The 27,560-nt window shown below is 48.6% G+C and overlaps 1 protein-coding gene across 1 annotated transcript; it reads left to right on the forward strand.

The window, feature by feature from the left end:
* The first annotated feature begins 3,391 nt into the window (after positions 1–3,391).
* Positions 3,392–23,419, forward strand: LOC135819105 (death-associated protein kinase 3-like). Its single transcript, XM_065332258.1, has 10 exons — positions 3,392–3,721; positions 12,499–12,720; positions 13,111–13,252; positions 14,949–15,069; positions 16,088–16,136; positions 17,384–17,410; positions 18,471–18,629; positions 20,034–20,094; positions 20,691–20,759; positions 21,967–23,419. The coding sequence occupies exons 1-10, from the start codon at positions 3,669–3,671 to the stop codon at positions 22,078–22,080; spliced, it is 1,017 nt and encodes a 338-aa protein (XP_065188330.1). The 5' UTR covers positions 3,392–3,668; the 3' UTR covers positions 22,081–23,419.
* The last annotated feature ends 4,141 nt before the right edge of the window (positions 23,420–27,560 follow it).

Here is a 27,560-nt window from a genome sequence, read left to right on the forward strand (position 1 = left end):
CCCGTCTCATCTCCCAACTCGTCCTCAGTGAGTCAGTGTCGTCCTCCGTGTCATTCTCCTCATCAACACCGACCGGTCCCAGGCTCGCGTCGTGTTGTTTAACCTCTGTTCGTTAACTCCTCCTTTGATCTTGATGGTAAATTGTTACCATTGTTGTTGTTGTTGTTGTTGTTGTTAAATCGTGTGTTCCCAGTGTCCTCGCCGGTGCTTGATCTCCAGTACTGTAATAATTCATTGAATAATTAGCCGTTGATCGTCTAGGTCTTTGAATGTTGATTGTGTTACTTTCTTTGTTGAATTCCGTTCCCTTCAGCCTTCTTTCTCGTTGTTCATGTTCAGTGCTTGCCTCATCCATATATGCACGTGCCACCGACACCACAGACTCAGCCCCAGCACCGCCGATGATAGATGTAGGTGGCGGTTATGGGGGAGGCAACGGCAAAGACGGCGATGAGGATATTACCTCATCACAGCGTCCACTTTGGTCTTGAGCTGAATGTTGTTGTGGTGTGTTATCTTGTGTTGTTATGGTGCATTGTGTTGTGGTGACAATATGCCCATTACCCGACTCCAAGGCTCTCGATACGGGTAATGGAGGCACTATTGCCGATGACGGAAATTGTGCTAACGATGGCTGTGGCCGAGGGTTCTTCAGTGGCCTGCCGCGGCGTTTGGGTCGCAGTGCCCGTGCCGAGCCAGTCAGCATATGCAGTGGGACGTGCTGCTTGATACGTGCGTTCAGATGTTGAAGAGTCCTACCAACGTACCGACTACCGCATTGTCGGCACTCAAATTGGTATACCAATTTAGATGCAAGTTGGGTTGGTAGGACATCCTTCCTCACCCTTGTGGAAAAGTCTAGTCAGGGTGCCGTAACATCTGTGTACAGAAAGCCTACATTCACCGGCCAGTACATAATGTTTGACTCGTATTGTTCGTACCAATACAAGGTGAATTTGGTGCGTAACTTGGTGGATCGAGCAGAGCGTATTTGCTCCTCTTCCAAACTAGCTGAGGAACTGGACTTCCTTAAGTCCGTTTTTCTAAAGAACGGGTACCCCGACGATCTATTGAAGGAACTCATGAGCGAAAGGCTGCATAAAAAGGAAAAACGTTTTGGCCCGGACAAATGTCCCACGTATCTTTCTCTCCCCTGGAAAGGTAACCTCTCATTATCCATGAGTCGCGTGGTATGGAAAATTGTACAGCAAACTTACTACGCGGTACATTTTGTACCCGTTTTCACAACTGTACGTGCGTTCACGGTGAGGAAGGATGTCCTACCAACCCAACTTGCATCTAAATTGGTATACCAATTTGAGTGCCGACAATGCGGTAGTCGGTACGTTGGTAGGACTCTTCAACATCTGAACGCACGTATCAAGCAGCACGTCCCACTGCATATGCTGACTGGCTCGGCACGGGCACTGCGACCCAAACGCCGCGGCAGGCCACTGAAGAACCCTCGGCCACAGCCATCGTTAGCACAATTTCCGTCATCGGCAATAGTGCCTCCATTACCCGTATCGAGAGCCTTGGAGTCGGGTAATGGGCATATTGTCACCACAACATAATGCACCATAACAACACAAGATAACACACCACAACAACATTCAGCTCAAGACCAAAGTGGACGCTGTGATGAGGTAATGCCCTCATCGCCGTCTTTGCCGTTGCCTCCCCCAGAACCGCCACCTACATGTACATCTATCATCGGCGGTGCTGGGGCTGAGTCTGTGGTGTCGGTGGCACGTGCATATATGGATGAGGCAAGCCCTGAACATGAACAACGAGAAAGAAGGCTGAAGGGAACGGAATTCAACAAAGAAAGTAACACAATCAACATTCAAAGACCTAGACGATCAACGGCTAATGATTCAATGAATTATTACAGTACTGGAGATCAAGCACCGGCGAGGACACTGGGAACACACGATTTAACAACAACAACAACAACAATGGTAACAATTTACCATCAAGATCAAAGGAGGAGTCAACGAACAGAGGTTAAACAACATGACGCGAGCCTGGGACCGATCGGTGTTGATGAGGAGAATGACACGGAGGACGACACTGACTCACTGAGGACGAGTTGGGAGATGAGACGGGGGACGAGGTTGCGGTTGTTGGAGACGAGGAATCAGATGGTGATTGTGATCGTAAGAAGTCTGCCTTTTTCTTCACTTGTTGTCTCACCCTAAGTGTCTGCAGGTGTATTATTATTATTATTATTATTATTATTATTATTATTATTAAATTTTGAATAGGGCAGTCCCACAGGCCTAGGGCCTTTTTACAGGGTACCCTAATGTGTATGGTGATTTTAGTTTTTCTGTTCTTTGTCGTGCAAGGTATGCTAGTCAGTTGAAAGTACTTGAGGCTGTTTGTATTCGTTTGCATAAGCCTGATCTTTGTAAGCAGAAGAAACATGTAGTTGCGTTAAAATTGTTTTCGTAGGTGCACAGCATGATTGTTTGTCTCACTACACAGTTTTAGTGTAATATGATTATTAGTTTCTCACCCGCCGTTGCACTTAGCTCTCACTTCACTTCTATTGTCTCACCTTCCCTCATTCTATTTTGGCACTGTATTTTGTTCTCGTAACACATCATTGAATGTATATTTAATCATTGTTCAGCATGGTTACTCTTCAGTCACGACTTTCCACTGATGAATGTGACAAGAAAATTAATTCTCGTAAACTTTCATGACTTCGTTGTAGTGTGGCGATGACTGCAGAATTTGTTCTCTTGATAGCTAGTATTATAAAATTATGATTGTATTGAGAATGTCTTCCTCAGTGACGTGCGACTTCACCAAGCGATAATGACAGAGTAGCCTGGTACACTGTACTGTAGCGGGCTGTTGTGTTTTCCCAGTGACCCATGGCTATGTTTGTCAGCGGAGGTGGCGAGAACTGCACGCGGATATTTTCGCTTTGTCTCTCTGTAGCTGTAGCTGTGGCGTATCTAGCTGGCGAGGTGGCTGGAATGTGCCTCGGACTCGCCATACCTGTTCTTGTCTCTCTAGTACTGTAGTGACCAGGGAGCACTACTCAGTACTCCCTGCTACTAGTACTAGTGCTAGTGACTACTCTACAACAAAAATTACTGTAGTTCGTTGTACTGCAAGCTAGTAGTAGTACTACAGCTGTAGTGTAGTATACTGACTGGTAGACTGTACTCACTACTGCTGCAAATGTCGACACTGGTCCGAATGCGAGCAGATAGTCTCAGTTTTGCAGAGCGCAACACTCAACGCGCAACAGGTAGACATCTACTAGTGTTTGCTTCCGTGTTCATGGTGTTCATGAGTTGACGGCCTCGGCGCAAGGCTGCGACAGCCAAACTCGTAGATCTAGAGCGCTGCATGCAGCCGCATTATTACATGTCCGGACTGCACTCTGATCTGTAGCCGCCGTGTAGCCCGTGTGAATGCGTGCTAGTATGCTCCGCTCGCTGTCGATATCGTATGGCTTCGTGGCTAGCCTAATCACGTCATGGTGTCGGGTCGAGTACGACTCAGAGTTCGTACTCTCTCTCCTCATGTAACTGTTGCCCTGTTCGGGATTCGAAATAGTTTGAGCAAAGCGAGGTGGCAGGCAGCAGTTGTTGCTTCTCCTGGAGATTGATGTTGAAGCAGAGCACGAGACAATCCACGCTGCGAGCATGGAGTTGCTGAAGCAATCTTTCGACTACGACAGCAAGGCATTGCTTGGCCGGTAAGTGAGTGACTTTTCGTAAGACTGTAGCTGTTCGTTGTACAACATGCTGTGTGGGGATGAACGAACTCTTACAAATTTAATTTCACTGCAGTGGAATTGCAAGTTCCAGTTCCGACCGAGCACTTCAGCAGTCAAAAACCTTACTCGTGGAAGCTCGAAGACGAGCAAGGAGGATCCTCATCCATAAAAGGACAGTAGTGTGTTTTTATGTAGGGGAGATCGAGAACCCTTTTGTGTTGAATGTTGCCCTAAACAAGGCAATTGTATAACAAAGGGTGGAGACGCGTACGGGAACTGTCATTCAAACATCGGGGTCAAACAGTAACTGAGCTGGAGTTCATTTTGTCAGAGGAAGTAAATTTAGTTCAGTGTTCTGATTCTGTCAAAAGATTTAAGTCGATCTGTACTGACTGTTCGTCTTCCGGTATCCTAGTGCGGTGACAGTAATAGCACGAGTGATGACTGTACTCTTTGCTGGTTGCGGGTAATACAGCGACAGCTGTGGCAGTGTTGAGAGTCGATGTGCCTCGAGGTGATTGGGACCGGGAGCAGCACAATACTGATCTCAGACTAAAAATATAATAAATTTAGTTGTCTATTTTGTATCATGGGATAGCAGTCTCAACTGAAAATCTGGCCATGCACTACAGTCCATTTCAAAACTATAGACGCGTACCTAGGCAAAAACCGTCATCTATACCACATAAAACCTGTGATCACTTTGTGCATGATTTTTCCAAATTGGGCCTCTGTTATCCAATCGTTTAGAAACTATATGAGAGTAATTGTGGAGCGGACCTGAGCAATATTCCGAAAACTATTCTCAAAAAGTTCCAGCCATATTTGAAATATTTCAAAAACCCTACGCGTCTATAGTTTTGAAATGGACTGTAGCTACATGTACATAATTATACTCCATAGGTACTAGGTGTACTCCAGAGACAGTAGTACTATTCTAGTTCCAAGGTGTCTGTGGACAATCCAGTGGCAGTGTGAATAGGTGTGTGTGTGTGTGTGTGTGTGTGTGTGTGTGTGTGTGTGTGTGTGTGTGTGTGTGTGTGTGTGTTTGTGTGTGTGTGTGTGTGTGTGTGTGTGTGTGTGTGTGTGTGTGTGTGTGTTGCTCCTGATGCAGCGTACATTGTATGTCCCGTAATGCCATCCTGAAGTAATACTTGTACCTGGAACCGTGTGGTGATGGCGTGTGCGGGGAAGATAGCGGGAGAGAGAGAGAGAGAGAGAGAGAGAGAGAGAGAGAGAGAGAGAGAGAGAGAGAGTGAGAGAGAGAGGTGCTGTGCGGGGCATCTGCCGTCTCCCCTCCCCCCCCTCGCTCTGAGCAAGGGGGGGGGGGGGGAGGGGGGGGGGGGAGTTTGGGACGTTTGTAATGCTAGTATTTAATTTGTAATGCTAGTATTAAATTGTTCATGCATGTTATTTTATATTGTACTTGTTGAAACACGGTATGGCCTTGTGGAATGTTGGTATTCCACATGTACCTGCATTCTCACGCTTGTGACATCTGTAGTAGAAATCACAAACTGTACGCTGCACTAGTCCCACACTAGTACAATACATGACATGCAGGTCAAGACGGGCAGCAGTCTTACTCATTGACAGGTTTCTGCCGAAATCCATTGTGCTGGAAGCAGGCATGTGGGATGGGGAAAACTGGCACAGATTGCCAAACGGGCACTTTCTGGCATACAGGACGAGGTGCTGAATTCTTTTGGTTTGGCTAAAATAGCTCTTGAAGGATGATGCTAGAAAGAGTGACAGATTCTGCTCCAAGTGCAGTAAAATTGGCAGGTTCTGTTCTAAAAGCAGTGAAAATGGCAGATTCTGCTCAGTGAAATTAGCAGAACCATACAAACTGTATGGCTGGCACTTCTTTGATCTCTGCACCGCAATACATGAGTGGCTAGCATGATACATCAATTTCTTTATCCACATGCCAAATATGCATGAAACCTACTAGAAGAAGTACCAAGCTCTGCTCATTTTTCTCCTGGCATCATCCTGCAAGGGCTAGGATTGTAGAGGTAGCGTACAGGGCCTACACATGGACGTTTTCCACCAGTGTATGCTGTGTTGACAACCACAGGAGTGATGGTATCTCATAGCATAGACAGTAGGCTGAGTGAGGTGCGCCCATTCTGCACTAATCCTGGGATAGCAGTAATCATGCATGCAGTCACTATAGTATGCAGTCACTATAGTATGCCGTGTGACACTCACTTATGCTGGCCTGGTTGACACTTGCACTGGAACATCAACATCGGCCACTTTCACCAGAACCTCACTTGAGTTTCCCACACTTGAGAGTTTGAGAGTTTCCCACACCGCATGCAATGTTGACGCTGATCTCACACATAGGGTTCTCAAGAGGCTCTAAGAGGTTTACGAGTTCTCCTACTACTACTAGTCCTCACTCCTGGCCCGGTGGACTGGTACATCTGTACAGCTGTACACACGCACACACACACACACACACACACACACACACACACACACACACACACACACACACACACACACACACACACACACACACACACACACACATACACACACACACACACACACACACACACACTGAGGGAACAATGAGTAATTGCCAAACTACATGCACTTGATTGCCTAGGAGTGTACAGTGACAGTGTAATAATTTACAGTGTCTGCTCCAGAGCCAGGTCGACCCGCTTGGGCGAAGAACACAGGGTCAGCTTGGGACTCCATCAGGGAATCCTAATCAGGGAATCCTAATCAGGGACTCCATCAGGGAGTCCTAATCAGGGAGTCCTAATCAGGGAGTCCTACGACTACCTGATGTACAATACTAGTAGACACACTTGACCGTACCGGCGGCTGGGACCCGGTTGCAATGGTTGTGCCAGGTACGTGTGTACCCGGTTGGGTTGAAATCCTAGAGTAGACACCGAGTGTACCAGCAGTAATACCGTAAAAGTCCGTAAATAAGTACGTATTTACTTTCGAATTTAGTGACCACACCCGTACTAACTTTCGGGCGGGTACTGACTTTCGGGCACGAACTAACTTTCGGACCTGACTTGTGTGTAGTGGAGAAGTCATTTTCATGTTGATGTACATGCTAGGTGCTGCATGCGCTCACCGTACCGGTACTTATTTCGGGCAGTATGTTTATCGGGCTTGACTTGACTTCAACAGACAGAGCCAAAAGAATGAAGGGGGTATTTCTTTCGGGCAGGTACTTAGTTACGGACTTTTACGGTAGTCCCCCAGGGTAGTCCCCCAGGGTAGTCCCCCAGGGTAGTCCCCCAGGGTAGTCCCTCAGGGTAGTCCCCCAGGGTAGATAATACACTCTATGCAGTAGTCCATTGGTGGATCATGTGGATGAGAAAAGCCAACAGAATATGTTGCCTCCTTCAAAGATATCTCAGAGATATTTCGGAGACATTTCAGAGACATTTCAGAGACATGTCTTGTCAGGACTGCCGGAAGCAGTTTTTGATTGGTCCGGTAGTTTCGTGACCCTTTATACTTTGCGTGTGATAATCTGATATTGCGGGTATACATGCATTAATTTTTGGTGGCCGAAAAGTTGGTCCGGTGATAACCTGACCAACCGAACCGGTTCCGGAGGACCTGCTTGTACATGAGTAAGGAAGAGGGGGTAAAATTACCCCAATTGTCCATGGTGTGGTATGCTTCCACGTATGGCTTTACTGGTACCATAACATACAAAAAGCAGTTGTAGGCAGTCAGGGAAGCTGGTGCATTTAGGGGTGTGGTGGTGGAGTTGTTCTGTGTGTGTGCATTATTGTTGGTGTTGTAGTGTTCCGTGTGGTGGCCTCTAGTTTGTGGTTACAAGCCTGTCTGGAAATGTAAAGTCGCTGATTGCATACACCGCTTAGGAGCTGCATCTGTGCCTTGACCTATGGAGGGCGGTGGCGGTCCTACGGATGCCGAAAACTCGGCCTGCAGCTGAGTCTGACGCGGGCTGTGACATTTTTGTTGTATGCACGATACGTACGGTGCTTGTCAACCTGTTGTACAGTTGCAGAGAACATCTGCTTCAACAGACACACCGCACAACACTAATCTATAACTTGGACCTGGCCTGCATGGTTGGAGTGGCGTGGTCGTATGGTATGTTCTGCCAATTGTGCAAAGTCTCACTATGACATGTTACTAGGTGTTGATCATGCGTTGTGGATGGTCGACGCAGACGTCATTGTTGTGTGGTTGGTCAAATCTTACATGCTGCACACACACACATACACGCTGCACACACACACACACGCGCGCACATGCACACACACACACACCTGCGACCTATGACAGATGTGATCTGATCGCATGGCAAGCTGACTTACTGCAACTCCTGCTGCTTGCCCGGAGCAGCTGTAAGATGGGATTTCTTTGTTTCCAACGCACGCTATCTCACCACCCACCCCCCACGTGCAGCCTATGACAGATGTGATCACATGCCAAGCTGAACTTCTGCAACTCCTGCTCCTGGGCGAAACAGCTGTATGATGGGATTGGTTGCTCGCATTCTCAGAGCACATCGTATTGTTTGCGCATTCAGCATGCCCGTGGTCCGTCTCCCTGTATTGTATCCATGTCCGTTTGTGTGTACTGTCGATGGGTGACTATGTCTGCTGTGGAAATCTGCAAACTTTCAAGTGAATAACACAGGTCTTGTATGATAGTGTAGAGCTGCTTTGGTTGTGCTAATCTGTGCTAAGTTGCTGGCTGGTTGTCGATAGTAGTGCCTAATGGGTATCAATAAGGCAATGTTCCTCTGTCCGCTCCCCGTCTTGATCGGTTTAGACAAGTGTTTCTGAAGAAGAACGACAGGAGTGTTTTGATACGGGTTTATCAATGCCACACGGTATACCAGACTAGTGTCTTGACCTGCTCAGATAGCAGCAGTGTCTGCGATGGGTCCATTGTAATTAATGGTTACTGGGGCTGACCAGGGCAGATAGTAATGTCCATGCATGCTTGGGTGGGTGTGTGTGTGTGGGGGGGGGGGGGGGGGGGGTAGAGAGAGAGAGAGAGAGAGAGAGAGAGAGAGAGAGAGAGAGAGAGAGAACCCTGTGTTTCTCACCCCATCCTCCGGCTGTCTGTCTGAGGAGAAAGAGAGCGTCTAAAAGAGAGACAAAGACGGAGACCGACTGAAAGAGACAGAAAAGGAGAGCGGCTGAAAGAGGGTTAGAGACTAAGATGGACTGAATGTGTCATGTAGATCTCTTGGTTCATCGCTGGCATGTATGTAGTGATGCATGGACAGCAGCCTGGCATGTATGTAGTGATGCATGGACAGCAGCCTGGCATGTATGTAGTGATGCATGGACAGCAGTTTTGAAATAGTTTAAAAAAAGTTTTGTGACAAGGCCCACCCACTACAGACACCTCTGAAAAGCTTTGGACGGGCACATTCCAATCTGTCATAGCCGATCTGACTCTCACTTACAGACTCACTCAGTACTTCCCTGCCTCCTTGCACAGCCCTGTAACAGCTTACATCTTTCACCCAGGGTGGGTGTATAGAGTGTTTGGATTAGTGTCACTGTGTGCATGTAATGTATGCATGTGTGTGTGTTGTTTTGTGCTCCTTGGGAGCAGGTTACACTTTCTGAGCTCCGTGTTCTTGGCTTTCTCCCAAGTTTTCTGCCTGCCCAGGGCGACTCTGGCGTAGCCAGAGTCGACCCTGGAGCACCCTCGCACACTGCCAAGGTAGTGCTGCATGATTGGAGCGTGGAATCGCGATGTAGCTTGCAGGACAATTTACTTCGATATTGTCACTGCTGCGTCGGCCGTGGTCCACCACTCGCAGTGGAGTAGCTGTCCCTCGAGTGCTGTGAAGAATCCAAGCTCGAAGAATGCAGTGGTGGGAATTGCGGATTGGCTGGTGGAGTGCTGGAACAACTCGTTGTTTTCAGTGGAGTGGACGAGCGGGTGCGGAGAGGAAGGTCCCAATGGCGGAATGGTGGGAATTGAAACTTCAATCTTTCGTCGTCATCAGTGCACTGGTCAAGCGTTGTAGAAGTCTGTCGGATCTGTGAGGCCTTGCCCTGCCGCTAACATCGTCAACGTGGAAGAACTGCTAGTGGAGTCCTGGTGGGATTTCGGATGCCCACACTCCTTTTGCCTGGTGGATTCTTTCGTGGACAGTGTTTTTCATGACGTGAAATTTTGAATTTTTTCCTTCCTGTTCATTTTCAGTCGTTGTCACTGTAGCTGTCGGGTTGTTATTACAGTACAGCAGTCGTCCGTTCTGCTGCATTGTTTCATCTGTTTTGCCAGTTCTGCTAGCTGATTCTCTTTATTTGCCACTGCCCCTCATAGTGCCCATGCTTGGGTGGAGGGCGGCGTGACCCGTTTAGGGTAGCTGTATCATAGTAGTATCATAGTAGTAGTAGTGTGTGTGTGTGTGTGTGTGTGTGTGTGTGTGTGTGTGTGTGTGTGTATGTGTGTGTGTGTGTAAAAAAAATGAAAAATAGGGATTCACTGGCCAGAAAAAGCCACTTCAATCAGCTGTGTGGTGGATACGAGGCTAGAAAATAGTGGCGGTCAATTCATCAGCCTTGCAAGCTGTTGAATGGTGTAATCCCAGCACAAGTTGCTATGTCTAACATAGCTGTTTGCTATCATCGTTTCCGCGATGGGCATGTCTGAGGTGTGTGTATGTGTATGTGTGAGTGTGTATGTGTGTGTGTGTGTGTGGGGGGGGGGGGAGGGGGTATTAGTTCACTCTTGCAGCATCTTGTTCCTCCATTTCAGCACATAATAGACCTTAACGGCATACTCATGGCTATGTGTGAGTATGTGATATTCATAAGCTGCTAGGCATGAAGGTGGCAGTTGACAGCGTACATGTAGATCAACTGTGCAGTGCATTCTTCAGCTGTTCCAGTACTGTTTGGGGTTCAGAGTCATAGCCTCGGTTGTTCCTACTTTTCACGTACTAGTTTATGTGTAGTGGAGTCGTCGCAGTGCTATTGGACATGCTACCGTGACTCTGGGGCGTGACTCGGTATTGGACATGCTACCGTGACTCGGTATTGGATGTACCACTCTTTGCCTCGGGTACCTGGTGAACCCTCAAAATGCACTGTTTTTGGTTCCAAATTTTGAACATTTTCAGCAGCCCCCCCCCCCCCCTTGAGTACATTGTACTGCAGATGTCTCGCCATACCACCCTCCAATACCTTCCGACACGCCTGTGTCACCGTGTGTATACGGGTACAGTCGGCCCTCTTTAATCCAGCGCTTCTAGTTATAAATCAGCACCCTCTGTAAACCAGCATAAATTTCAGCAACCAAAATGTCACCTTCCTGCACATTGCAGCAGTAAATCAGATTAGTTTTAAAATCCAGCACCCTTCCTAATCCTGCACCCTTCCTTATCCTGCACAATTTCCTTCGCACAAAATGGTGGCGGAATATACAGTGACCACTGCATACTGTATTTGTAACAGTAATCTTTTTCAAGTAGGAACCGGCCTCTTGTATGGGCAGAAGTAACACAATGCTACAATGATACAATAAAAACAATAATACGACGATGAAAAAAGTGTTTTTACTCCGAGTTGCACGCACTGAGCGATCATCAAAAACGTGTTTGTTCGAGGTAGTGAGCAGTCTATTGGACAGTCTGGAACCTCTCTGCTATACTGTAATTGGTGGGATTGTAACTTGTTCAGACGTCCATGCCTAGCAGTTAGACTGTACTGTACTGGCTTGCAGACCAGTGACTCTAATTGCCCAGGTGTTTGTGAAGAGTGATACGGAGACAGGTGTTGGCGTGGAAATCAGACTCTTTAGACCGAACCTTGTCACGTTGTATTCCTGTTACTGTCATGTTGGTCAGAAACTGCTAGGGCAAGGCGTTCATGGCACCATCATCCCTGACAGTAATCGTGACGCACTCAGAGTAGAGACTGAGAGGATACGTTATTTTTCGCGTAGGATGGCGTGAGCGGCTCTGAACTTCCCTTGCATCAAGCACTCTTTCAACACCAGTAGTAGTAGTAGTAGTATTTATTATTTGACTAGGGGAGTCCCAACAGGCATGGCCTTGTTACAGGGAACCCACCCCTCAGTGCCTGCCTTTATGTGACAGTTCTGAAGAACTCATGAAACAGCTCATTTGAAATGATAATTACTCACAGGGTTACGTTCATTGGAAGCTAACCTGCTCACTAGCGTCGCTCTCATCCCCATTATCGCCGATTATTCCAGAGAAACCTTGTATTCGGAGCTGCCATCCTGCTGGTGAGCAGGACGCCTTTTCATGACAGTGAGACACACTCCAATAACCACATGTCCGGACCGCCTCAAACACCAGGCCATTCTTTCAGACCATGACTACCTCTAAAGAAGATGTACCATGATGATGGGCCATGGCTGAAAATTTGCAGAAATATACTAAATGATTTGATTCGCAGTGAAGAGGCTGTTATTGGAGTGTTGGAGTGAAGTTTCGTACAGTCATTTGTAAGGGGTTGTGTTGGAGTTGGAGGACAATGAGCAAGTTAATCACTACCTCACTGTAATAGTTCGCGAACAACTGGCACCTGTGTTGCAAAGTGTGTGTGTGTGTACGCGTGTGTGTGTGTGTGTGTGTGTTGCAAAGTGTATGTGTGTGTCCGTGCATGTGTGTGTGTGTCCGTGTGTGTCCGTGCATGTGTGTGTGTCGACTGTACGGCAATACCGACATCCCAGCATACACGTCACTTCACCAAATGTCTCCTTGATTTTCCTCCATTTCTAAATGTCTTGTGTAGCGGTGCATTTGCAAATGTTTACCGCGGTACACGTCTCTCAGACCAGTGCAGTGTAGCTGTGAAGTTCATGGAAAAGCCCCGTTCCAGTTCTCGTGACTACCAGGAGAAGATAGAGACAATGCGTCGAGAGCTTAACATCATGCAGTCCCTGGATCATCCGGACGTGGTGGAGTTGCTGGGCAAGTTTGAAGACACTGCTAGCTGTATTATTGTACAAGAACTGTAAGTTAATACTCCGATGTTGCCAATGCTGATGCTGTTGCTCTTGCCTCTATGCTGGCTGCTGCTGTTGCTGTTGCCGCTGGTGATGTAGTCTCTATGGTGGGTGTGGCTGCTAGTGTTGCACTCCAACCCTCATATCCTCTCTCTTTCTGACTATTGGTGATGGTACTACTGCTGCTGCTCTTGTCGTCACCGCCGCCGTTGTTGTTGTTGTTGTTGTTGTTGTTGTTGTTGTTGTTTGTTTGAGATCTTTTATTCTCACGATGGCCTGTGGCCAATAAGAGAAATGTTGTTGTTGTTGTTGTTGTTGTTGGTGTTGGTGTTGGTGTTGGTGTTGTTGTTGTTGTTGTTGTTGTTGTTGTTGTCGTCCCCCATGCACTGCTCCTGCAGTGTTCCAGGTGGTGAACTGTTTGACTACCTCACAGAGAAAGAGACACTGGAGGAGATTGTTGCCATGGAGTTTATCAAGCAGTTACTCGGCGTGCTGCACTATCTGCATGCCACGCTCCGTGTCATGCATCTCGATATCAAGGTGAGAGAGAGAGAGAGCGCGAGCGTGTGTGTGTCAACATAGAGAAATGGGAATGGGGATATGAAGGGGCAGGAGACGGACAAACTGACAAGTCGACACTCAGACAAGTCAACAAATACAATAAAAGTCTGCGTACATTGACTACACAACCACCACCACACCAACACCACCACCACACCAACACCACCACCACCATTGTCGTGCACTGTGGCCAACCACTGACACTCCCCACAACAACAAGAGGTGTAGGTCGACAAGCACACAACTTGACAGACAGGTATATACTGTTGCGTACATTGAAATTCGTTGAGAAGTCCAGCAGCCACGGGGCGCTGGTCGTGCAGCCGTGAGCACAGGCACGGAGCGCTGGACGTGCAGCCGTGAGCACAGGCACGGAGCGCTGGACGTGCAGCCGTGAGCACAGGCACGGAGCGCTGGACGTGCAGCCGTGAGCACAGGCACAGGACGTGCAGCCGTGAGCACAGGCACGGAGCGCTGGACGTGCAGCCATGAGCACAGGCACGGAGCGCTGGACGTGCAGCCGTGAGCACAGGCACGGAGCGCTGGACGTGCAGCCGTGAGCACAGGCACGGAGCGCTGGACGTGCAGCCGTGAGCACAGGCACGGAGCGCTGGACGTGCAGCCGTGAGCACAGGCACGGAGCGCTGGACGTGCAGCCGTGAGCACAGGCACGGAGCGCTGGACGTGCAGCCGTGAGCACAGGCACGGAGCGCTGGACGTGCAGCCGTGAGCACAGGCACGGAGCGCTGGACGTGCAGCCGTGAGCACAGGCACGGAGCGCTGGACGTGCAGCCGTGAGCACAGGCACGGAGCGCTGGACGTGCAGCCGTGAGCACAGGCACGGAGCGCTGGACGTGCAGCCGTGAGCACAGGCACGGAGCGCTGGACGTGCAGCCGTGAGCACAGGCACGGAGCGCTGGACGTGCAGCCGTGAGCACAGGCACGGAGCGCTGGACGTGCAGCCGTGAGCACAGGCACGGAGCGCTGGACGTGCAGCCGTGAGCACAGGCACGGAGCGCTGGACGTGCAGCCGTGAGCACAGGCACGGAGCGCTGGACGTGCAGCCGTGAGCACAGGCACGGAGCGCTGGACGTGCAGCCGTGAGCACTTCTGGTCGATGTCTACAGTGTTACAGTGTTACAGTGTGCGCGTTAAGCAAGCAAGTACGCCATCCCCGGTCATTCCTCCGGATTTCTAGGTCCACAATAGTAGCAGAGCAGGGTAACAGGTGAGGAGCCTTGTACAGAGCGACAAAGCTGATCACAAATGAATATACTTTACGGCCTCACTGGTGTTCTTCAGAAAGTAGAAGGCAGACCTAGGCGAAAGCGCGCAGAGGCAGACCGATCTGCCATTGTTGCTCCTGTAAGCAGAATTACGAATTTGTCTGTGGGACATCTCGCGCAACTCCAAGAGTGCAATTGGTCTCTTCAAAAAGATTATCCGATGAAAGACCAAGCCTCTTGACTGGCTGCATAGTCAAATTTTCACATAATTGAGTCACAGAGGTATATATTTTCCAAACGAAGGTAAGTTCGCAAGTACCCACGTAGTTTCACACATCAATGTGTAAAATTGCTTGGGCACTTGCGAACTTACCTTCGTTTGGAAATAATCAAGTCAGCTATTATTTTTCATTGCACCTGGTAAAATCAATACTTTGTTTTTTGTACAGCCTGAGAATCTTCTATTGAATGCCGACCACACCAAGCTGAAACTGATTGACTTTGGTCTGGCACATCGCTACGATCCCAGCAAGCCACTCAAGAAGATGATTGGAACTCCGGAGTTTCTATGTGAGTAGGGGAAATCCCCGTGCAGTGGGGAGAGCTTGGGGATATTCCGTCCCCTTGTCAAGGGTTATTTGTCCTCCGCTTGTCCAGGGGCATTCCCTCCCATTGTCCAGGGGCATTCCCTCCCATTGTCCAGGGGTAATTCATTGGGAATCACACCTTTTTGCCCGCCCCGGATCTGGTGGTCCTTTGGGACTGGACAGGTGGCCTTGTGGCCTTGTTAGTCTTACAGAGAGGTTCTTTTGACATGTTTTATTATCACTGTTGTCTGTTGTCTGTTGTCTTGATCTGGTACCTATGTAGTAGTACTGTACTGCACCTTCCTCTGTGGGTAACACGCATACATATTTACCTACGGCCTGTGATCACACAGACGTGTGTGTGTGTGGGGGTGGGTGGGTGGATGGTTGGGTGTGTGGTTGGGTGTGTGTGTGTGTGTAAGCGTGTGTGTGTGTGTGTGTGTGTGTGTGTGTATGCGTGTATGTGTGTCCCATATGGTGCAGTGGTATGTGCAGCGATTTCCAATCGATAGGTTGCGGGTTCGATTCCCGACGATTATGGTCACACACGTCTTTCTTCTCTTTCTCAGACTCTTCCTGACTTTTCTTTCATTCTCCTGGGTGGTTACCAACAGCCAGTGCATGCCGGAGTATGTGGTGTGATGTGTGTGCGGGAAAAAATCAAAAAGACCAAAAAGTAGGGATTCACTGGCCAGAAAAAGCCACTTTATAGCTGTGTGGTGTAGACCAGGCTGAATAGTGGCGGTCAATTGTTCAGCCTTGCAAGCTGTTGAATGGTGCAATCCCAGCACAAGTTGCTATGGCTTCTGCTGTAGCATCGCTATCATCGCCTCCGGCGATGGGCGTCCAATGGTGTGTGTATGTGTGTGTGCGTGTGCATGTGTATGCGTGTGTATAAGCGTGTGTGCTTGCACATGTTTTTGGATACGGATACGGGATGTGTGTGCGTGCTCTAACACATGCGCTCCTTCACGTTTGTCTACGCGTGTTTGTCTGTTCAGCGCCTGAGATTTGTTCCTTTGACGCCATCACTCCGGTAACTGATATCTGGTGAGTCCGTGCATTCTTCCCAGGCGAGGAAAGAACGCAAATGACAGTGTTTCTATTCTTAGTGTCCATGCTGCTAGTTAGAACGCCACTCATCTCGGCGAAATCCTGTTGCTATTGTTGTCCGCACCGTTTACTCAACTACAACTACTGTCACTATATCACTGCAAAATTGCTTTCTGTTGAAGAACACTACGCTTTACTATTTAACACTACGCTTTACCATTTAACACTACGCTTTACCATTTAGCTGATTAAAAGATCATTGGACTCGGATGGAGAGCCCAGGATACACTTATACAAACAGTTGTTTTAAAGGGGAAGAGTGTGTTGCTCCCTACATGGGAGCTCGCGGTTTTCCTGCCGACTTGAATTCTCACTTGACTGACTGCCGACTGCCATCCAGAGCACACGAGAAGTCCACCGAACCGTCCACTCGGCAAACCTGCAGTCAAGTGAGAATTCAAGTCGGCAGGAAAACCGTGAGCTCCCATGTAGGGAGCAACACACTCTTCCCCTACTATCGCCGAAGTCGCACCAACCTCTTCTTCAAGTTATGTTAAAGTAAAGAAAAAGAACCAAGAAACTTCAAGTACTTCAAGTTAGTTAGTGGACATTATAGCGTAACTTGTAGTTTCTTGGTCCTTTTTTTCTTTACTATAAAGGATCATTTGTTGAATTTTGAATTCATTTTCTGCAAACAATATTGCACGCATATCTAGTATGTACAGTGGTGCTTGATGACATACGATGGCGTAAAGTCAAGTTTCCGCCCTGTGCCAGTGTTCGCATTCCAGTGTTCACAGGTGTGGGGCTGCACAGCACAGTGCTATGTACCAGTGAGCATCTCTGTGTTTGCAGGTCTAGGGCTGCGCAGTGCCCGCAGTGGCATTCACTCGTTTGATCGTATTTCTTTGAGAAGCACTCTACGTGTGCAGGCCGCATTTGCAGATGTTGTCATTCAGAATCCATCCAGGATTGGTAGATTAGACCGTGAGCGAACTACAGTACTTGCTTGTGTTACTTCCCACTGGTTCCCTGAATGCTATTGTAAATGTCATGAACTCTCTATCTGACACGTTGAATTGCTTTCGATGTGTGTTTCCTCCCTGGGTATGTGTGTGTGTGTGTGTGTGTGTGTGTGTATGTATGTGTGTGTGTGTGTGTGTGTGTGTGTGTGTTTGTACATGTGTGTGTGTGTGTGTGTGTGTGTGTGTACGTGTGTGTGTGTGTGTGTGTGTTCACTGCAGGGCGATGGGAGTTCTCACGTACATCATGTAAGAGTTTAGGTATTATGGGATGCTTGACCTTCGTCACTATCACTATTTTACTCTGTTCAAATATTCTGTCATTTCCGCGTACGGTCTCGGGCGCGTTCGTTTTGTAGCAATCCAGAACAGGATTCACCAGAACAGCGCGTTTGTTTGGGACTGCACCTGTTCTAGATTGGCCAGAACATGTTCTGCTTGCTCCTGCCTCGAGGCTTGAGGATGAGCTAGGGCAGTTTTATTCTTTTTTTTGTTAAAGCTTTTTGATGTGAAACCTGGTGGGAACCCTGTTTTTGTCCAAAATGATCACGTGCATACGCTTTGAGTTGCATTTGGCATTCACTTGTTGCACCGAACGAAATGACTCGTACACATTTCAATGAATGGAACTAAGTTTGGCGCACTCAGATGCACTCTGTTTCTAGAACACCGCTGGGTTGGCGTGGGGCTGCTCCTTGTGCACCAGCCTGTTCAATCCTATTCTAGATTGTACCAACCAAACGTACCCTAAGGAGTTATTGATGGTTATAATTTTGAGACAGCGTGCAGGGTCTATAGGACGGTCAGTCAGCCAGACTCAAGTCTGACGTTTGTGCTGATTTCTCGGACCATGTTCTAAATACATGTACACGTACACACAGTCTTTTGGAAGAGAATATAGAGCGGTTGCTGCTGCTGCTGGCCATAAGCGAGGGTCTCTGATTCGAGTACGGGTGGTGAAAGTCAATTTTCCTTAAAATTCTCCCTAACCAGTCCTCTAAAAATAGAGAAGAAATAGTTACTGTCACCACCAGGACTCGAGCCAGGGACCTTCACTTGAGCCAGGGACCTTCACTTGAGCCAGGGACCTTCACTTGAGCCAGGGACCTTCACTTGAGCCAGGGACCTTCACTTGAGCCAGGGACCTTCACTTGAGCCAGGGACCTTCACTTGAGGCTAGCGATGCTCGACCACCAAGCTAGGGTGTAGCCGTCATCCCAGCAGAGATCGTTCAACATTTTCTTCGGACTTTGAAATTCATGCTTCCTGGTCTTGTTTTACATTTGCGTCGCCGCCTGTACCTCGTTAGGTTGACAGGCTATTCGCCGTATCTTGGCGATGATGACCAGGAAACAATTGGAAACGTCTCACAGAATGAGCCACCGGATTTTGACGACGAGGAGATTACCACCGCACTCTCCGAAGACAGTCTGGATTTCCTCAAGTACTGCCTTCAGCCCAGTGTAAGGTAAGGACATGAGCTGTTTTTTTTTTTTTTTTTTTTTCATCAAACTCAATAGCAGTCAATAATTTTCCCAATTCGGTTTTTTTTATTTTTTTAATTTTTTTATAGCTAGTACATAAGCTGTACTGCCTTCAGCCCAGTGTGAGGTGAGTACATAGAGCTGTACTGTTTACAGCCCCCGTGTAAAGTAGGTGCAGTGGTCCCTGTATAATCCGACATGCACCTTTTGTGCTATGGAAATTTTGCTGGATTGGGAACGGTGCTGGATTCGATTATCTGATTTACTGCTGCAATGTGCATGAAAAGGACATCTGGGTTGCTGAAAGTTATGGTTGATAAATATGGTGGTAAAGACACACCTGGCAATATGGCGGTAAACACACGCCTGCCCACACACGCTCTCTAAGCTGCAAAGTTCTGGCACAGAGCTCTCCTTCTCACCACCACCACCATCAGTTTGCTGAAAGTTATGCTGCTTTATTGAGGGTGCTGGTTGAAGAGAGGCGACTGTACTGCCTTCAGCCGTTGTTTCTATTGTTTATGGAGACATTCTCCGCTGCAGGAATGCTACAGTTATAGTAAAACCGGTGCTTGCCGAACCCTGTACCAGTCGCAGTCTTGGATTGACCGGCACGATTTTTCATGTACCGACGACGTGCAGTGTATTGAACATGAATACTTGGATCAAGTGGAATCCTGTGGTATCAGGAGATTTTCCGCTGCATCAACCAAGGCTGTCCCTCGGTTAGGTCAGGTTTTCCCGTACACTCATGCGTCGGTTATCCGGACACCGATGTTACGGGCACTTCGGTCTACCGCACCCTTTGGACGAGTATAAGTGGAAATATTACTACTCTTTTGTCACTTTTTGTGGAATTAATGACGTCATATGCCATATCTATGGCCTTTCCCCATCAAAATGTAGGTGATTCTGAGTTAGTGACATTTCAAATTTACGGGCAATGCCTGGTCCCGGACCGCCCGATAAACGAGGTCTGACTGTACTTAAACTTCTCGTTGACATTGTGTATGAGGGTGGTGACCTTCTCATCGATTTTAGAGGAGGCCTTCCTCTGCTGAATCTGATCACTTGAGTGTGTATGTGTGTGAATCTCTCTCCTCTCTCCCGGGTAAACCTATGCGACGTGCGTCTGGCAGTGAGCAAGTACCAATAGCTGTGTGGTCGTGGTGGTGTGTGCGTGCGTGCGTGCGCGAAATGGAAGGATAGCTACGTTTGCAGCCATGGCTGTGTAGTGTAGACCAGGCCATGGTTGCTGCAGCATGTCCCAGTGGATTTGCGCTCTGCTGGGAGTAGGTACACAAGCACAAGCGAGACGAGGCAAAGGTGTGTGTGCGTGCGTGTGTGTGTGTGTGCCCACATTCTATGCTCTTACACTATTTCTGTAGAAAGCGTCCGACAGCAGAACAATGTCTTGGGCATTCATGGTTCAGACCACCTGAGGACGGGGTGAGGAACTCATTGCTCTCTCTCTCTCTCTCTCTCTCTCTCTCTCTCTCCTCTCTCTCTCTCTCCTCTCTCTCTGTCTCTGTCTCTCTCTCTCTCTTTCTCTCCCTCTCTCTCTATCTATCTATCTATCTCCTTTGCACCATGGCTGGAAGCTCAGCCTACTTAAAGGTCGTAGCTGTACTGATAAGGCATTTATTGCCGAAACGGGTATTTATCGCGTATTTAACTCTCTATCTATCTTTATCTCTAACACTCCCTATCCCTGTATCTCCCTGTATGTGAAGAGAAAAGGATCTATAAGGTAGGAGTTATGACTAACAGTCCACCAAGGTAATGAGATAATATAGTAAATATACAGTCAGATAGTGCGACAACAAGGCACGCGATTGACAAGGATATTGAGACGTTAGACCACCTGACATTTACATATTGCTTCTGAAGTACTATTGGCTCTACATCCGAGTTGTATTAAGCACTCCCTTAATGTGTTTTTGCTGCTGCTGCTGCTGCTGCTGTTGTTGTTGTTGTTGTTGTTGTTGTTGTTGTTGTGCTGCTGCTGCTACTACTGTTGTCGTCGTTGTCATTGCTGTTCTCAGCAAGTCCGTCCTTCCGTGTCACTGTCGACAAAGAAGTTGCGAGAGACGGCAGCTAAGCGGAGGTTTAGGGTCAGTACTAGCTCCCTGCATGTGACTGTGTGTGTGTATAAAGGGCTTGGAAAGAATGCCTTCCAACAACTAACTATTATGTTGATCATGTTGTGCTTGCAGGCTTACTATGAGTAAGGTCTTTGATTCAAGCCTCAATTTTCCAGGCTCCAACTTTCTATTATTCGAAATGGAACCCCATGCACTGATGTGTACAGCCTACCCATTGAATAATAACTTCAGATAATTATAACAACACCTCACCAATAGACTCCCTTTGATTCTAATCCCAATTTTCCATACAACATAATTATGTAAATAACTGGACCTCGCGATTCGCATACCGGTGCATGGTTCGTGTACAAAGGGGTTCAAATCCCCCCCCCCCGACCCCGGTTACGGGTGCATGGTTTGTATGCAAAGGGGGTTAAAATCCCCCGACCCCGGTTACTTGCCTGTGGATGGTCCGAATATGGAAGCCTGTTGGACCTGTTTCCCTTTCGCCGCTTGCATTTGAGGCACGTGTCTGTTGTGTTTGATACGTTTAGTGGCGATGGCATGCGCACAGATAAGGAGAATGTCCGATAATTTTGTACCAGCACTGTGATAATCACGTGCCTCTAACTGTGTTCGCTGAGCTATGTGTGTGCTTGCGTGCCTGCATACTGCTCTGGTCGACTGAGCTTAATGGGCCCCACCACCACACTCCATTATTCACCCCAGTGTTTGGAGATAATGTGGATTTTGTAAAAAAACTACTTCAAAGTATGAATATAGCTCTGCATGTGCGTATGAACCTAGACGTCAACGGCATCACACTAAGATATACAACCTTGCTCACACGATGACACACAACCTTGCTCACACGATGACACACCAGGGGCGCCGGAAGGTATTTTAGTGTGGTACGGTCAGCCATCTGAAGTACAATTGACTCGTGGGGGAGTGGTGGCTGAGCCGAAAATTCTGGAATTTTAGATCCTAGATCAGTGTATTTTGTTGATTCACGGTGTATCTGGGGCAAAAAGTGGTACGGTCAATACCGTAGTGACCGTACCGTGTGCGACGCCCCTGCACACAGCCTTGTATACTATGAATCACACAACCTTGTTAATCACACAACCTTGTTAATCACACAACCTTGTTAATCACACAACCTTGTTAATCACACAACCTTGCTAATCACACAACCTTGTTGCTGGCGTGTTGTTTATGCTGTACCATACAGGACGCAGCTAGAGCTATTCGTTTTGCAAATCGCATGAGTCGCCTAAGCCATTCCTTACTCTCACCGACCAGCCCCACCACCACTCGCTCCGAATCCGACTGCTTGCCCGCTTGACATGGTCGATGTGCCTAGTTGTCAGCTACCACACAGAGGCAGTCATGAGCTGCCACGAGGCTGCCTGTTGTGATGTTACTGTTGGCATCCTGTAGCTGAGCATGCCTAGTGCTATTGTCCCATCGTAGACATTGATGCTGGCAGGGGCAGCTCCGTACAGATGGCGTGATGTTGGAGAGAGGCAAGGCCAGTTGAAGTCTGTGATTGCGAGTTCTCTCTCTCTATCTCTCTCTCTCTCTCTCTCTCTCTCTCTCTCTCTCGCTCTCTCTCTCTCTCGCTCTCTCTCTCTCTCTGCGTCTGTCTGTCTCTGTCAGTCTCTCTCTCTCTCTCTCTCTCTCTCTCTCTCTCTCTCTCTCTCTCTCTCTCTCTCTCTCTCTCTCTCCCGTTTGCTGATTCGTATGTCCCAGACTTATGATCGTTGTGCTTATGCCACAAGTCTTGTGAGCTGATCAAGATGCAGTAATCATGACGTAATTGTCACACAACACTAAGAGTTTAAACTAACCCGGACACGATCACTACTATGATCATATACATGACAGTCACTGGTCAAGTTTAACGCACATCTTCGACGGCTGCTCCTAATGCTCACCCCGTAACCTAGAAACAATTCACCACCGTGTGCATTTTATTAATCCACCCCGCTCTGCTTTATCTGCACACACACACACACTCGCGCGCGTGCCCTGGCAATCTCCCCACACAGAATTGATAGGCATCGGAGAGATCAGTTCCCTTCCCTTAGAAGCCTTCTCTTTTTTACATTTTTAGACTTTCATGATTTTTTAATTTTATTTTCACACGATACACAACTCACCGACAGGCACATGAGGCTAGCACGTTCTTTTCTCCGGCGATGCCGGGTTCTGTATGCGTATGGTGTATCGTTAGTTCCTACGTAGCACTCACGCTGTCGGTCTCCGTTGCTTTCCTTCTGGCCACGACCGACTGCCAAGCTTTCTTCTCCATGCACAGTTATCACTGCTTGCTCGCTTTATATTTCTTAGGCAGTGCCCGCATGCCCAAGCTGGCAAGCACCGTAGCGTGCCCAAGCTGGCAAGCACCGTAGCGTGCCCAAGCTGGCAAGCACCGTAGCGTGCCCAAGCTGGCAAACACCGTAGTTGTATGATTGTGCATCATGAACTAGCCAATGATTTGCAAGTCTGAGCCTTTCTTATAATCAGCTGTAATGCTGTATAATAATTATATTCGCACATCCACAGTGTTATTTTGTTTAAGACCTGGCCAACCCCTGTAGCTTTTTTACAAATTATTGCCCTCACCTTAGAAGACGGTATTAGAGTCTTGGATCAATACGTTCATACGGCTAGTGCTGGAATCAACTGTGCTATGCTGTTTTGCCTGTGCATCTCTCTCCGTCTCTGTCTCTCTCTCCCTGTCTGTCTCTCTCTCTCTCCCTCTCTCTCTCTCTCTCTCTCTCTTTCTCTCTCTCTCTCTCTCTCTCTCTCTCTCTCTCTCTCTCTCTTCCGCTCTCTCTCTCTCTCTCTCTCTCTCTCTCTCTCTATCTATCTATCTATCTCTCTCTCTACCTCTACCTCTCTCGTGCACACATGTCATACTTAGTGCATCGCTATCATCGCCTCTGGCGATGAGCGTCAAAAGGTGTATGTATGTGTGTGTGTATGTGTGTGTGTGTGTGTGTGTGTGTGTGTGTGTGTGTGTGTGTGTGTGTGTGTGTGTGTGTGGTCAATTCTTCAGCCTTGCAAGCTGCATATTGAATGGTGCAATCCCAGCACAAGTTGCTATGTAGCATTGCTAGGCACGAGTCACAATCACGGTGATTTAAAATGATTTTCCGATTGGATGGTGACATGTACACGATGTGGTCGATTCCACCACGCACAACATTCTCATCCAAACAAAAAGGCGAGTTTGCGCGCCACCTTACTCCCATGTTAATCAGGTGATCTGCGCTCACTGGATATTCCGGAGTCCGGGTGATATCAGCTCGCACAGTATCGCCCGGAATGGCGTAGGTGGGTCTATCAACATCGTCTTCCTCTCCCAGCACCGAGGGACTTCCGCTGCGCATGCGGCAGAGCGCTTAGGAGAAGTGGCGATTTGAAGCGTCACCTCAAGTACTGCCCAACTCAGTAGCCTATCACCTCCACTGGAGATGGGGCGTCAAAGGTCAAAAGGTTAATCATGCAGCAAGATGTGCGCAGAAAAGAGCTGGGAAGTTGCTGCATTTGTACACATGCTTTTGTCTGCCATGGCCGCTACAATGTATACTTATTGAAGGGTTGAGAGTATGTTACAAGGCGGAGGATGCACTGTGTTGAAAACAGTGCTTCTGACTACAACCATGATCGGTTGGCAGAGCCCCGGAGCAGTGTTTCCAACACAGTGCATCCTCTGCCTTGTAACATGCTGTCAACCCATCAACATGTTAATCAACCAAACAAGATTTACCTCGTAACTACATCATACAATGTCTAATGTAACTGGGACGTGCTAGCTCTGTTGCAAAACTGCTGCGGCGCATGTCAGCTCATCTGGTGGTACAGACACACACACACACACACACACACACGCGCACACACACATACACGCGCACACACAGATGCACGCGCACATACACACACACAGTAGCTCTAACGAGAGAGCTTGGAAGCTCAGGGCCCTACGCTACGCTTTTTTGCCTTGATGACCTAGACAAAAAAAAAGCATAGGGATGTTATAAATTCTTTAAAAAAATCCTCTTTTTTTAAGACATAACCTGGGATTCGAACCCGCACTATCGCGCGCCCTGCATGCATCCCCCGATACACTTCGCATACATACTAATTCTTCCAACTTGTTTCACATAGTCATTGTGATCTGACGGGAAAAAAGCATAGGATGTTATAAATTTTTCAATTCTCCTATTTTTTTCAGGCATATCCTGGGATTCGAACCCGCACTATCGCCCTACATGCATTCCCCCATACACTTCGCATTCATACCCATTCTTCCAAGTTGTTTCACATTGTGATCTTGCATTAATTTTTAAAGCCCTATTTGAATATGCATTGTGGCCAGCTGTCTTTGATGGCACGGTACGGTAGGGGATAGGTACGATCGAGGGTAATGGGACACCGTCTCCCGTACCGTACCATCAAACACAGCTGGCCACATACAGCTGCCCGCAATATTCAAATAGGGCTTTCAAACGCAAGATAATAACGTGAAGCAACTTGGAAGAATGGGTATGAATGCGAAGTGTACGGGGGAATGCATGTAGGGCGATAGTGCGGGTTCGAATCCCAGGATATGCCTGAAAAAATAGGAGAATTGAAAAATTTATAACATCCTATGCTTTTTTTGCCGTCAGATACGGATAGCGCCAGGCGTGACACAAACAAACAAACAAACAAACACACACACAAATACCAAATTAAAGCTGTGTGGACCCTGGCTAGCGCCAGACGTTACTGAAGTAACGTCTTCTGCATAGCTACGGGAATAAAGTGTGTAGTTGAACGTAGCACGCGTACGTCTGTGCATTACGCAATTGCGATAATGACATGATGTCATCGGATTTCAACTACAAAGAAAGAAAACATGCTCCAAAAGCGAGCACACACTACAGCCAGCTGCAGGTGAGAGAGAGCTCAAGAAAATCAGCCTAAAAGCAGAGAGGTCACGCCAGCGTGCAATCAATAGCTCATAGCAGATCTTTTCAAGTTCGAAGCAACAGAAAGCCAGTGAATCGCATCATTCTCTGCTGAGTGAAAGCACACAGAACTCATAATGTGTGTCGTTGTGCCTGTTGATGTTATAGAGGTCATTGTTATTGAAGTATTAACTGACAATCGTACTGATCAGGCGGTGGACAGGCGTAGAAACCAGAAAGCAAGCAAGTGTACGCCGGTCAATCACTTTAATACTTAGCGTAGATGCTTGGGTTTCGTCATGTCCAGCAGGGCTTTCAGGCAATCCTCTGCTGGCTCCTGCGACTGCGACACATCCGCCAGGGGTAGGATACCTACCCTCCAGCCCTTGTCATCGAGAATGCGACGTTGCTTCTCCACCACACCACTCCAGTAACCCTTCGGCTGAACCAGCATGTGCTGGCCTTCGACCAGGAACAGGGCAACTGGCATGGCAGGGAGACGATCAACATTCTCCTTGGTGACCTGCTCCGGTGTAATGTTCTGCGGCCAGGGCACAATCGACTGTGTGTCCTTGCAGACCAGAGCCATCACTGGCACCACGCCGCACTCCAGCCACCGGTACGACAGCACGTTCGGCTGGAAGGCTTGCAACGCGTCCACCACGCCGCTGAGTCGCTGGTCACGACGCGCCTCACGGAGCATGACGTCCCGTAGCGGCGTCTTGCTCTTCTCCAGATACGGCATCAGCAGCTGCAGCTCGCGTGCCACGCGCGCATCATACCTGTAGTCGTGGCGCTCCAGGAATGACGTCATCGTCCGCAGCGATGACGTCGGCGGATCCAGGTCCTGCGCCTGCATTGCCCAGTTGAGACGCACGTACACGCGCAGGCTGTTGGTCTGCAGCTCGGTGCGCCGTCGGTTGTCGACGGCCTTGCGTATGTGTCTCAATACCTCCTTGTCCTGATGTCCAAAGTAGCTGAGCAGGTACGCGCAGCCGGACGCCTCCGTCACGTGACGCATGCCCTCGCACCTCAGGATCGAGTGCAGGCGGCGGCAGTAGCCGGCGAGGAACTCCTCGTGGCGCATGGCCACGCGCGACACGATGTTGGCGCCCTCCAGCGTGACCTGCACACCATGTATGCTCTTGCCGGGTAAACGCTCGGGCAGGTAGTCGCCGAGCCTCCTGAGCACCGCCTTGCACAGCTCCGGGTAGGCAACGTCAGAGTCGTCGTCCTTACGATACCCCACTGTGGTCAGCATGCGTAGCAACATCGGCACCGTCTTCACGGTCCCGATGTAGCGCAATACCAGGTCGTGAACGCCGCCGAACGACTTCACAATCTCCGGCGTGACGTCGTCGTTGTACGTCAGCACTCTCAGCATGAACGTGACGTCATGGATGTTCAGTGTGCACTGATCCTCCGCTGTCATAGCCCTGAGCATACTGGCTGTGAACCTCTGCAGCTCTCTGGGGGCGTCCGCTTGTCCACTGGCCAGGATCTGGTGAACATGCGCCAGCTCCTTGAAGTGAGCAAACACGGCGTCTTCTTTCTCGGCAAAAAACTGAAGAACATGTGTCGTCAGGGCGATGCGATCAACGTCTCTCAATGCCGGTCTGTTGCACAGCGAACTGGTCTGACGAATCACCTGGTCGAAATCCACCAGGTGATAAGTGGCAATGAACGCCCTGACGTCTTTGTTGATATTACGATTCCGCTCTTCGGGAACTACTTCGTACGTAGCAGCCTCTTGTGGTGTGGTACTCGTGGAGTCCCCCACGCCAGAGATCATCTGCTCCGATTCCACATTGACCACCAATGGTTCATTCTCGCTGCGAAAGCACAGATTCGCATGGAATCCTCT

This window comes from Sycon ciliatum, chromosome 6, assembly GCF_964019385.1.
Source record: "Sycon ciliatum chromosome 6, ocSycCili1.1, whole genome shotgun sequence".
NCBI lineage: Eukaryota > Metazoa > Porifera > Calcarea > Leucosolenida > Sycettidae > Sycon > Sycon ciliatum.